This window comes from Eublepharis macularius, chromosome 5, assembly GCF_028583425.1.
Source record: "Eublepharis macularius isolate TG4126 chromosome 5, MPM_Emac_v1.0, whole genome shotgun sequence".
Lineage (NCBI taxonomy): Eukaryota > Metazoa > Chordata > Lepidosauria > Squamata > Eublepharidae > Eublepharis > Eublepharis macularius.
In genome coordinates, this window is record NC_072794.1 from 17,354,737 (window position 1) to 17,368,499 (window position 13,763).

The window sequence follows — 13,763 nt, forward strand, 5'->3', positions numbered from 1 at the left end:
AGAGACCGATGCTGAGCCTTCTGCGGATGCTGCTGGAGCGGTGTTGGAACAGGGTGATTTGGGTGAAGTTGAGCAAGTGGCTGTGGCCGTACAGCCTGCCAGCATGGAGGGTAAGTCATCCATGCCTGCTCAGGCATACACATGGCCATGGGGGCCCTGGGGTCAGGCCGCTGCCTCCGGGTCCCCAGGTCTTTCTACACCTTCACTTACACAAACTGCACCCACTTAACCTACGGCAAGTTATCTGGGTTGGCCTGGGCTGCCCCCAGTTAGTGCAGCCCCTGCGGCAGACAGGGGTTGTCCTCAAGTACCTTGGGTGGTTAGCGAGGGGCAATATGCTGGTGCCCCGGCTACGGTTAGTCAGTTTGCACCTTATCCATCTTGGGGGTTCCCCCCCTATGGTATGTCCCCTTATGGTCTAGTTCCTTACCGTGCTTTGCCCTTCGGCGACACGGCACTTCCATTGGGTGACCATCTCACCCAGGCAACTAGGGACAAGATAGTTAAAGGGGAATATGTCGACGTCTTCAGCCTTCTCTTCAGGGAACTGGAGAAGAAGGACAAGGAAGACTTGGACGAGCGGGATAAGGAAAAGATTAAGCGGAGAAAAGTGGACCGCAACTGGCACAACTGGCTGCCAGGTTTTCTTATTTACGCGGGGGTGCTGGGTAGAGCCCAGCCTTTACGGGCTGTCTCTCTATTTCAGTATCTGAATATAATTTACCGCGGGTACACAGACTTCGTCGGTGCTGCATGGTTGCAGTATGACGAAGAGTTTAGGATGCGCGCGGCCCTCCATCCCCAGTTGCCGTGGGACCAAATCCACCAGCAACTGTGGCTGCAGGTCATGTCCCCGGCAAAGCCGAACGCAGGTGACAGGGCCGACAGTGGCCATCTGATTCACCGGCCTCAGGCAACGTCCTTGACCCGCTCCCAGGCGGGGCAACAGGTTCAACCCCGGTTGCTTTGCTGGGACTTCACGTCCAAGGGAGTGTGTACTCGCAGGTCCTGCAAGTATAGGCACGAATGCCCTTCTTGCTCGGGCCCCCATCCCTACTCGGCCTGTCCGAAACCCAAACCTGGAGGTGGGGGACGTAAGCCCGGTGGCGGGGGATCCCACCAGTTTCCTAGTAAAGGGCCCCAGCCCGGTAAGGGTGAGAGTGCTTGAGAGACTGCTGGAAGGTTACCCTAGGCGGCAGGATGCTTTGTATTTGCTTGAAGGTTTTCAGTTTGGTTTTAGAATACCGTTCCAGGGGGCTAGAGCCCCCTTCATGTCTAATAACCTGCGCTCCGTGGTTGGCATGGAGGACATAGTTCGGGGAAAAATTCTGAAGGAATGTTCTGAGGGCCGAGTTCTAGGCCCATTTCCCTCGCCTCCTGTGCCTTGTCTCAGGGTTTCCCCGTTGGGAGTAGTTCCCAAAAAGGCCGCTGGTGAATTCCGTTTGATTCACCACTTGTCTTTCCCTAAGGGAGCTTCAGTTAATGATTTCATCCCCGGGGAGCTGTGTTCCGTGCGTTATACCTCTTTTGACCAGGCCGTCAAGGTGGTGCGCCGGTGTGGATTGGGAGCGGAGATGGCGAAATGTGACATTAAGTCAGCGTTCCGCCTTCTCCCTGTCCACCCACAGGATTTTGAGTTGCTGGGGTTCTGTTTTGAGGGGGGATATTACATGGATCGTTCCCTGCCTATGGGTTGCTCCATATCATGCTCAGCTTTTGAACGCTTTAGTTCGTTCCTGGAGTGGGAGTTGCGCCGGCGGCTTCATTGCCGCGACACGGCGCATTATCTCGATGATTTTTTATTTGTTGGGCCGCTGGGCACCGCCCAGTGTACCAGGCTCTTGTTGGGTTTCCAATCCCTAGCGAAGGATTTGGGTGTTCCGCTAGCTGAGGAGAAAACGGAAGGCCCTGCCCAGGTCTTGACCTTTTTGGGCATTGAGATCGACTCCATCAATCAGACTTTTCGTCTGCCAGATGATAAGGTGGGAAAGCTTAGGGATCGTCTGCGTGATATCAGGGGCAGAAAGAAGGTTTCCTTGCTTGAGTTGCAGCAACTTGTTGGTTATTTGAACTTCGCTTGTAGGGCCGTTGCCCCGGGCCGTCCTTTTTTGCGCAGGATGTGTGATGCAATTGCATCTCTCCGTGCGCCTCACCATCGGCTTCGACTTAACAGGGGCATGCAGGCCGATATTGAGACTTGGTACGAGTTTCTGGAATCGTTCAATGGGGTCACTTTTTGGAGGGGTGACCTCTTATTAGGGGATGGTTTACAAGTTTCTTCGGATGCTGCAGGAACCATCGGTTTCGGCGTTTATTTTAGGGGACAATGGTGCGCTGAACGCTGGCCTAGTGAGTGGATGTCTTTGGGATTTGACAGGGATCTTACATTTCTCGAGTTTTTTCCCATCCTGGTGGCGGTTTTTGTATGGGGTCAGGAATTATCTAACCATGTGGTGCACTTCTGGTGCGACAACATGGCTGTGGTCCAGGTAGTAAATTCCCTCACTTCTAGATCAGCTAGGGTTATGCACTTGGTACGAGCATTTACACTGAGATGCCTTCGGCTTAACATTTTGTTTCGTGCCAGGCATGTCCCGGGTGTTGACAACGGTCTGGCAGATGCTTTGTCTCGCCAACAGATCTACCGTTTTCGTCAGCTAGCCCCCGACGCCGACTGGTTTCCTTGCAGAGTCCCCCCAGAGGTGTGGCGGCTTGGGAATCAGAAGTGAACAGAGCCATTCTGTTGGCCATTGCCCCCAGCACCCGAAAATCGTATGGACGCGCGGTAGGACAGCTGCAGGATTTTCGGTCCCGTGTCGGGTTGCAGGATCTCTGGCCCGTCCCGGTCGAGCACATGTTGCAATTTTGTGTCGCTCAGCATCAGCGCGGTATGGCCGTCAGGTCCATTAGGGGACAGCTCGCTGCTCTTGCCTTTATTAGTAAGGCCCGTGGTTTTGCTGACTTTACTGGCGATTTCCGTCTAAGAAAAATGCTCGAGGGCTGGGCCAGGGAGTGTTCGGTTCCTAGGGATAAGCGTCAGCCTATTTCCCCTGCAATTCTCAGGGGTCTTCGTTCCGTCTGGAAGTGCGTCTGTTCTTCGGATTTTGAAGTACGGCTCTTTCATGCAGCCTCCCTGACTGCGTTTTTTGGTGCCCTTAGGGTGGGTGAGCTGGTTGCCCAGTCGCGGCTAGATGAGTCTGAGCGGGCCCTTCGGGCCCAGGACCTTACCTTCACGGGTGGGCACGTTTCTATTAGAGTGAGGCGGTCAAAAACAGACCAGTTGGGACAGGGGTCTGATATTGTTTTGGGCCCCTGCAGTGAAATCGGTTTGTGCCCTGTAAAGGCATTGCGGCGCTATTTGGCCGTACGGGGTAGTGGCCCGGGGTTGCTTTTTCGTCATGAGGACCTTTCCCCACTGACACGCTATCAATTTTGGGCTGTCACCAGTAGCGCCTTGCAGCGGTTGGGTTTACAGGGAGTTCGGTTTGGCACCCACTCTTTTCGAATTGGGGCTGCCTCCACGGCAGCTGTAATGGGGTACGCGAGTGACGCAATTCAGAGGGTGGGCAGATGGCGTTCTTCTGCCTATCGCTCGTATGTGCGGCCGTTGCCGATGTGTGAATCATCTACTGACTGATTATTTTCTTTAGGTCTGGCGGGGCGTCGAGATCGGAAGCGGATACTGATTGTGGGACACAGTATGGTGTTTTGGGCCGCAGTCCACGCCAGAAAATCCCCGATTGGATCTCAGCTGGGGCTGAGCGATGGTGCCGTCATCGAATGGTGTGGCCGCCGGGGTCTCCGATGGTCAGGGTTGTTACCACTTCTGTTTAGGGGGAGGAAGGGTCCTCCCCCACACATTGTTCTTATTCATTTGGGCGGCAATGATCTTGGCCTTTTGAAAGGTCGGGCCCTCTCGCTGCAGGTAGTTGCCGATTTTAAGGTTATCAAGACTCGGTGGCCACGTACCCATATATTTTGGTCTGCGATGCTTCCTCGAAGGGCATGGAGGGAGACCCTCGAGCCTAGAGGCATGGCACGGGCCTTGCGCCGGGCCAATAGGGCCATTCAGAAGTCTTTAGCTGGTGGGTTAGGGATTTTTCTCCCACACCCTAGGATTCGGGCCGCTTCTGCCAACCTTTACAGGTCTGACGGGGTTCACCTGTCTGCGGCAGGTACTGATATCTTTTTAGATGACCTGCGGCAAGGCCTCAGGTTGGCACTAAGCCACCTGTGGGGCGCGGGGGCCTAAGCAGAGGCTTGGCCATCCGCGTTGGCAGGAGAATAGTTGGGGAGTAGGGAGCGGGCCGGTGAGCACCCCCTTTGGCAATTCCCCATAGGTGGGGAAAGGGGTCTGTCAGGAAGGAGGGCATGCTTCATGGCTGTCACCACCTGGCTAGACCGCCTACAGGGAACCCCGGGTGCAAGTCCTTTCCTCATGCTTTATGGCTGAGGCGTTAGGATCTTGAGGGGGGACCCTTTGCCTGGCCGGCCGGGTCTAGGCCATTCTGCGAATGGCTCAAGCCCGGGGCAGCGGGGCTCGCCCATGCAGGTCAAGGCGGAGGTCCTGGTTGGACCCCGTGGCTTGACCTGTACCGCCAGTTTGCCTTGCCGCAGTTGGTTGTTAATGTTATGTTTAATAAAGCGGCCCTTAGTTCCAAATGCTGTGTCTGTCTCTTTCTTCCGACTGTGGGTGCAAAGCAGCACTTACCCAGCTGCTGCTTGCAGCTTAGCTGGGTGCTGAGGTTTGCACGCACAGCTGGAGGTGGAGGCAGACCTTTTCCCGGGCATCCGGGTCGTTGTCTGGTGGGCGGAGACAATAGCCTTAGCCGGCGTCTCCGCCCTACAGCACCAGTCCCTTCCACGCGATCGGCCCACCCGCCTCGCCCTGTTTCAGTATAGGATTAGCCGGCTGCTGTTGAGCCAGGTAGGAATTTTTTCCCATTCCTTGATTGGCCATATGGGGTTTGGGTTTTTCGCCTACCTTGTACTGGAGCAGGACGAGAGGCATGTTATGGGTGTCGCTGTGTAGGTGTCATGGCAGGAGAATAGTTGGGGAGTAGGGAGCGGGCCGGTGAGCACCCCCTTTGGCAATTCCCCATAGGTGGGGAAAGGGGTCTGTCAGGAAGGAGGGCATGCTTCATGGCTGTCACCACCTGGCTAGACCGCCTACAGGGAACCCCGGGTGCAAGTCCTTTCCTCATGCTTTATGGCTGAGGCGTTAGGATCTTGAGGGGGGACCCTTTGCCTGGCCGGCCGGGTCTAGGCCATTCTGCGAATGGCTCAAGCCCGGGGCAGCGGGGCTCGCCCATGCAGGTCAAGGCGGAGGTCCTGGTTGGACCCCGTGGCTTGACCTGTACCGCCAGTTTGCCTTGCCGCAGTTGGTTGTTAATGTTATGTTTAATAAAGCAGCCCTTAGTTCCAAATGCTGTGTCTGTCTCTTTCTTCCGACTGTGGGTGCAAAGGACTATTCATACAAGGTCAGAGCATTTGCGGATGACATAATGTTAATTGTAGAGGACCCATTGGAGAACATGCCAAAAGTGATAGATAAGATCAAGGAGTTTGGGGACTTGGCAGGTTTTTATATCAACAAAAAGAAGTCAAAGATATTATGTAAAAATATGACTAAGCAGAAACAACAATTGTTAACGGAAACAACGGATTGTGAAGTAACAAGCAAAGTGAAATATTTGGGAGTTGAACTGACTGCAAAGAATATAGATTTATTCAAAAACAACTATGAAAAACGATGGACTCAGATAGAGAGAGACTTGATTAAATGGAATAGACTGAATTTGTCATGGTTGGGCAGAATTGCAGCAGTTAAGATGAATGTGTTACCAAGAGTAATGTTTTTGCTACAGACAATACCAATCATCAGAGACTCTAAACAATTTGAAAAATGGCAGAGGAAAATATCAGATTTTGTTTGGGCAGGCAAGAAGCCTCGAGTGAAAGTAAAAGTTTTACAAGATGCAAAGGAAAGAGGCGGAATGCAACTGCCCAATCTGAGACTTTACTATGATGCAATCTGCCTAGTTTGGTTGAAAGAGTGGATGACATTAAAGAACAAGAAACTATTAGCCCTAGAGGGATATAAAAAAATTTTTTGGATGGCACGCATACCTATGGCATGACAAAGTAAAGGTCAACTCGATGTTCCTGCACCATTTTGTACGGAGAAGTCTATATATAATCTGGAAGAAGTACAGAATTTACTTACAAGAAGGAACTCCCTTGTGGGTGGTTCCATATGAGGTGATAGATCCGAGAGCTGTTGATAATGAACAACAATGTTTAACGTACAAAGAAATAACTAAAACGGAAGCATCTAAACTTAGAATAAAGACGCAAGAGGAACTATCACCTAATTACGACTGGTTCCAGTATAGACAGATCAGAGACTTATATAACTCGGACTCTGTAAAGGGGGGTATACGAACAGAGAACTCGGAACTAGAGCAGACCCTTCTTAAAGAAGATAAGAAACGAATATCCAAGGTATACCAAGTACTGTTGAAATGGTATACCGAGGATGAGACAGTTAAAACACAGATGGTGAAATGGGCTATAAGTTTTAATAAAGAAATAACAATGGAGGCATGGGAATACTTGTGGAAAACTACAATGAAGACAACGACATGTACTAATATTAAAGAGAACATTTACAAAATGATCTATCGTTGGTACATGACACCAAAGAAGATTGCGCTAGGGAATTTGAACACTTCTAATAAATGCTGGAAATGTAAGAAGCATGAGGGCTCCCTCTATCATATGTGGTGGTCATGTGAGGTAGCCAGGCAGTACTGGGGGGAAATAATAAGAGAAATGAGTGAAATTTTACAGTTTCAAATAAATAAGAACCCAGAACTCCTGCTACTAAACTTGGGAATGGAGGGAATTCCAGCCCATCATAGGACGTTAACATTTTATATGACAGCAGCAGCTAGACTTTTGTATGCGCAAAAATGGAAAGTACGAGAAGTGCCAACTATTGAAGATTGGATCTACAAATTGCTGTACATGGCAGAGATGGACAAGATGACAAGAAAACTGAGAAATCTGGACTCAGGGCAGTTTAACACAGATTGGGAGAAGCTGAAACAATATTTGGAGAAGAAATGGGAGGTGGGAGGAAAACTGTGGCAGTTTGAGAACTACTGAAGTATAATAAAAGTATAATAGAGGGGGGTGACTTTACCGGGAGAGGAAGAGATAAATGTGAATTTATAAGCAGTTAGATTAACAGATTGATATATATATAGATATATATAGGTTAATAGATAGAATATTGATAGAAAATAATTAATGATAAGGTTTAAATATAAGGATTGAGTAACCAACAATATTTTCTTTCTTTGATAAGATTTATATAATGCACCAAACTGAATGTATAGAAGAGTCAAATTGATTGACTATGTGATGAGCTATATAGAATTACCATAAAAAGATAGAATGAGTAATATATAGAGAATAAGTCAAATTGTTTGATTTAAGTGTAAGATTTTTATGGTTTATGATATATAGGTTTATGATATATAGAAATATTTAAAACCGGAAAATGGGATAAATTGTTTAACAAAGACTTACAGTTTGGGTATATAACAAGAAAAGTAGTTAAGGATGTACTGCTTAATATAATGGAGAATGTATATCTGTTTTAGATAGAGGAATTTAATAGAAGTAAGGGAAAAGGGACAAAGGGTGGGAAAGCTGTTGGAAGTCAACAAAAGGGGGGGAAAGGGAGGGGATTAGAAATGAAAAATTGGGGGAAAATTGGATGTAAATGTAAAAATAACGGATTCTAACCCAATAAAAATTTTTTCAAAAAAAAAAAATATTTTGCAGGGAGAGAGAGAGCCTTTGGAAGATTTCTTTTTCCAAACTCTAGCTGGTTCTTTATTTCTAACATGGGCCAAAAAGGCCTGGTTCCGACCCACTAACAAAATTCTGACAACAAGGGGCTAATGTGGGGATTTGGGTCTGTGTGTGGCAGCTGGGGTGGAATTGGGTTTGTGTGGGGCTGTAGGGGGTGGACTTTGGGGGCTGAGAGCACCTACTTGGGGAGACCATGAAATGCCCCCCCAAGTGGGAGCTGGCTGAGCCTTGGTGGGGGGTAGGAGTAGAGGTGGGAGAAGGGCCCCTGAGGGTTGGGGGGCATTTTGCATGCAAAATGCCACCCCTGGCAAGACAAGCCTCCCCCAGCTGTAAGTAGTAGAGAAAAGAGCACCTACTTGGGGAGGCCATGAAATGCCCCCCAAGTGAGAGCAGGCTGTGCCTTGGTGGGGGGTGGGAGGAAAGGTGGGAGAAGGGCCCCTGAGGGTTGGGGGGCATTTTGCATGCAAAATGGCACCCCTGGCAAGACAAGCCTGCCTCTTCATTTTTTCCCCATAGGAAATAATGAAGAAGTTTAGCAGCAGCAAGCTAAAAATACGTTCACGTTTCCCTTTTTTTAGGCGAGGATAGGGGGACCTGGTTTGGGGGGCCATAACATGGCCCCCCAAAGTCCAATCGGTCTGAAACTTGGGGGGTTGTTAGAGAGGAGTTAGAGGAAGGTCCCCACCAATTTTGGCTTGATTAGGTGGGAAAAGTCCTCCCCCAGGCGTCCAGGAAGACGGAGGCATTTTCCCATTGAAAAACCCGAAACAACCCAAAACAACCCGAAACAATACTAGAACTGCTAAACCCGAAACGGCTTGCCATTTCGGATTTAGCTGTTGCCGAAACAGATTCTCGTTTCGGGTATACCCGAAACGAGAATCCCGAAATAGTGTGCCTTTGCACACCCCTATAACTGGTCCAGTTCCGTGGTTCGTGGTTCATGAAAAGGTAGGCCTTATGTTTCCTTGTTGAAATAGCTTTGTTTGCTTGTTTGTGGCTTTTTTTTGCTGGGTGTGGGAGAACAGTTAGGTTTTTTTTATGGTAATGTATGGGGGGGGGCTGCTTCAGCCACTCCTAAACTCCTCTTTCAATTTCCATTCTATGTTTAAATGGAGAGGTGGTATCTATTGCAGAAAAGGACAATTCCTAAAAATGAGTGCTGTCTCTCTGAAGCAATGAGAAGCCCTATCTGCATGAACAAGATTGGAAGGGGGGTGCAGATCAGAGGCCTTTTAAAAATTTCCTTTTGCCCTGTGTCCAGGCTGTGATTTGGTTAATAATATCTTTTAAGGTGGAGTTTAAGTAGTGGGCTAAGAAAGCAAGGTATATAAAATCCTAGGTAGTATAACTACGAGTTTTCTTTGGGGTCATGACTAGCACTGTTCTGAATTGCCTCAAAATGTGCTTGTACTCCCTTATAGGATATGAGTGTGAAGTGAGAAGATGGGAGTTTGCTACTACTTCGCACTCTGTACACTGCTCAGAAATTGAGTGCACGGCAACTGTTTTGTATTTTGCCCTGGTTCAGACTTCAACCATGCATTTACCAAATGAAGGCATCTGCAATGCCATAATTTAGTAAATTTCAGTACTAAGTCACCCTTATGAATAAGGCAGAATCAAGACTCCTGTAAATATATGTCCAGGAAAACTTTAAAAATGTTCCCTTACAGGCCTTTCTGTGTTGCCTTTCTTAGTGTCAAATTTATGAGCATTAGTTTGTCCTATACATATGGTATGTATAAGTATGGATCATAAAATGACTATCCTAAAAGTGAATTTCAAAAACAAGACACAGCAAGAGATAGCTGAGATAGCACTATAACCACTGACCAACTCCCACGTTTTCCTAGGTTTGGCCTAGCTCAGGGACATTGTTAGGGGGGTTCCATGGGTGCCTGAGTCCTCCTAAATTTGTACGGAACCCCTCCCTAAATCTCCCATGGCCCCACCTCCATAGATGGTGGCAATGGAAGCCCCTTCCTGTGATGTCATTGGCTCCTCCCTGTGATGACACTGGCATAGCAATACCTCTGGCTCGCCCCCATCCCCCTCCCGGAAAATTGGAAAGTCTACGCCCCTGCTGGTGGAAGCTACTTTAAGGGGTTACAAATTGTCCTTCCCAATGTCCAAATTTGCAGGGGACATAGTCCTCACTGTCCTCTGAAGAATCCCCCAGTTTCAGAGAGATTGCACCCCAGGAAAGGCATGATCCATGGCTCTCCCCCTTTAGTCCTCACTGTCCTCCAAAGGACCCGCCCCCCCAAGTTTCAGAGAGATTGCACCCTGAGAAAGGCATGATCCATGTGCCCCCCTTCGCTTTTATTTTCTGTTCACAGTGGCAAAAATGGAACTGCCTGTTGGAAGGCAGACATTTTGAGGGGCTACAAACTGCCCTTCCCAATGTCCAATACCCACCAAATTTGCAGGGGACATTGTCCTCACTGTCCTCCGAAGTCCCCCCAAGTTTCAGACCGATTGCACCCCGGGAAAGGTATGATACGTGGGTCTCCTCCTTTGTTGTCATTTTCTCCTCACAGTGGCAAAAATGGGACTCTCTGCTGGAAGTACTTTGAACAGTTAAAGCCAGAAGGAAAGCCAGAAGGAAAGCCAGAAGGAGTTCAGACAGAGTTCAGTCCCTCCCTCCAGTTGCCCAGGGGATTGATTTCAATGTGAAATAGGAAGGGCAATACTGTGTGGTAACCAGAATACACACAGAAAAACAAACCCACAGTAATAAGATTTACAGACCCATACAATAATTATGCAAAAATCACTTTCAAATGTTGTGGAAGGTATTCCTTTCTTCTTGTATACAGTGGTCTATGATGGAAACGTTCCTGAGACCAATTCCCCACCGGGAGAGACCACAGCTGAGACGTCCAGCCCTCAGGGAAGATGACAGACCACCATGCGCTCAACAGGGCGCAAGCTGAACTCCTGGGCCAATTCCAGACGGCCCTCCCCATCCCGAAACGTCGCGCATCGTTGCGCGGAAAACGCGAAATATCACGTTTTCTCGCACGAGTTTTGCGCGACGTTGCGCAAAACTCGCGCAAGAAAACGCGATATTTCACGTTTTCCGCGTGACGACGCACGATGTTTCGGGATGGGGAGGGCCGTCTGGAATCGGCCCTGTTTCGTAATCTCTTTTTCAAGAGCGCAGTGCAATTTGTGGTTGTGCAGTTCTGCAAAGTTACATTAGCTCTTCCAATTCCATATGGATCCCAGATATCAGGACCTGTGGTCTCTCACACGTTTGTGTGACTGCATAATTATTGTAAGGGGATTGATTGCAGCAGGTTTTAGACTGTCTGGCTTGCCAAATGTCTGCCGAAGGCAAGGAACAAGGCTTTTAACGACCACCTGTTCGTTTAGGATGGGGCCTCCCAAACAGCTTGCTCGCGAACAGCAGAATGGGCTGTTCGTGGTTTTTTTCTGTTCGTAATGCTGTTCGTGCCCATGTCTAATCATGAACAGCCTGTTCGCAAGCAGCTGAGCAGCCTGTTCATTGTTTTTTTCCATTTGTAATGCTGTTCATGCCCATATCTACTTGAAACGCCATAGAAGCATCTTGTACTATTCTTGGATATAGAAATATTAAGTGGCTCAGAGGCACTGGAATGTTGCCCAATGTTCCCCTTAAACCTGTTGGAAGCTTGGGAAGACCCTCGGAAGGTGAAGCCTGCAAGCCCCTGGGAATTGCCTGGATTGTTGGTAGCTGCCCGGTGTTGAAACAAGTTTGGAGTGCTCTTCAAATCTGGGGGATATTAGATGGTCTGAAGACTCCTGTGGTGATGATTGGATTATTGCTCCCGTATGAATTAGATGGTTATCTTCTTAAATTATGCTACCTTGATATTTTTGTGGCCTTAAATTTAAAACTAATAAGTGAGTTTTTAAAAAATCCTTCATACTGCAAATAGTTATTCGATTCTTCAACATCTTCAGATATGTTTAGAGTACAATTATCTCTACCCGTAATAATAATCTTATTCCATAAAGCAGCCATTAACTATTGGATGAAAATAATCTTTTGCACAACTTCAGGTATTTTAACTTTGCCATATGGAGAGATGAAGGATAACTCATGGTACAACTTTGTATTGAGATTAGTAGCTAGCCTTGACTTCTTAAAAGAATACTTGAGGACCCTTGGGTTCTATGCTGCCAAATTTTGAATAAAAGAAAGATTGTTACACCAGAGTGGTCAAACTGATGGTAGACTAGTTAGCACCTTGAGAACAACCCTACTTTATATGCAGTTGCTTCCCTCCTTCCAACTCTTCAAGCATACTTTACCTATACAGTAAAATATGACAAGAGAAAGGACTGTACTAAGGCATGCCTAGATATTCTAGTGCTCACATTCTTGGAAGGCTGTTACAATGGGATTCCATAGAGTAAAAGAGTGTGCTGCTCTAATTATAGGTCCATTGAGATTTTGTCCCATATCACATTCCAGTGTCTTATATTTGAGGTCGAGTTCAGCAAATTTTGAGAACCATTATATCTTAACTCCCAGGAAGATCAGGCCAGGCAAATTGTGTTTTATTATTAGCAGATAGGAACAAATCCATAACTCTCCAAATTGCAAGGTTTGCAGCTCCCAGCATAACTGTTGATCACCGCCCAAAGCCCCTGGGGATGGGTGGTTTATAAATCGAAATACTAAAATAAAAATAAAATAAAAATAAAGGTTAAAAAGATGATGTGGCGTGCTGACCCAAGCATAGTTGACCAGTGACTGTTGTACTCTGGGTCATTCGCCTTTGTATTGTATGGTGTTTTATTACTAGATTTTCTATTTTAATCCTTCTGCAAAAAAAGGTCTGAAATTTTATTTTATTGTTTTTTAAATTTTATCCTAATTGATATTTAATTTTCCTTCTATCTTTGCTATGACTGTTTGCTAATGCAATAAAGATTGCTGATGATGAGCAAGATGGTGATGACAAATTATGAGATTTATTTTGCCAGTTTTTAAACCATCTGCTTCTCTTTTGTGGATACTTTTTTACACTATATATGCCCAATGTTTTTAAGAATTTATTTTGTGACTTTTTAAAATTTTGAGCCATCCTAAGCAGGAGTCAGCAGTAAGAGGCAGCAGAGAAACAGTCCAGATAAATAAATAAGGGTTTTGGTGTTAGTATAGGATCTGGGAAATGCAGGTTTGAATCCCCATGCTGCCCTTTTCTCTCAGCTTAACCTACCTCCCAGGGTGTTTGTTATGAAAAGAAAGTGGAGGAGGGGAAAGAAATGTAACTTGTTTTAGGTCTTCAACTGGGGATAAAAATGGAGTATCAGTAAGTGAATAAAAAACAACAGAGTATTGATTGATACTTCCCTGAGAGCATGAAGACAGCAAACTTGAAGAGGTCTGATTGAGACACTTTTCCATTAGAACAGCTATCTGCTTCTTTTGCATGGGAATTGCCATGAAAGATAAGAAGGTAAATATTTAGCTTGCACTGACATGCTTGCAATGGGATAACACTTGCCTTTGGAAGACAACCCGGAGGATGAGGAGGAGAGCTGTAAAAGGGATGCTGAGGAGGAGGTGACGGGGCTGAGGGTAGCGGATCTCTTCAGTATCTTTCATGTCCTCCCAGGTGAATCCTGAAGGAAACCAAAATTCATCTTTCCAGAGCCACTTGGTTACAGGCAGCATTACCCTGTTGACAGGGGGGAAAGGAAAGGCCAGTAAAAATCAGCAGAATTCATCATCACAGCAGATTCTTTGCAGTCCGTGGAAAAGATTTCAGAGCTCTTTAGAACACTGGGCCACCATTTGAACCCTTGATGCTGAAACCATCTGATGGCCTGGAGGATGGACACTCCTCCCTCAGTTCCCTTTTCGCCAGTGCAAAGGG

The 13,763-nt window shown here is 47.2% G+C and overlaps 1 protein-coding gene across 2 annotated transcripts in view; it reads right to left on the reverse strand.

Moving 5' to 3' along the window:
* The window catches only part of LOC129330846 (ceramide synthase 4-like), an 82,204-nt gene extending 68,651 nt beyond the window's left edge, over positions 1-13,553 (reverse strand). For both annotated transcript variants that reach the window (XM_054981067.1, XM_054981066.1), the window contains exon 1: positions 13,392-13,553. In XM_054981067.1, coding sequence (XP_054837042.1) covers positions 13,392-13,492 — 101 coding nt within the window. In that variant the 5' untranslated portion in view covers positions 13,493-13,553. The remainder of the gene's footprint in view (positions 1-13,391) is intronic.
* Positions 13,554-13,763: the final 210 nt, after the last annotated feature.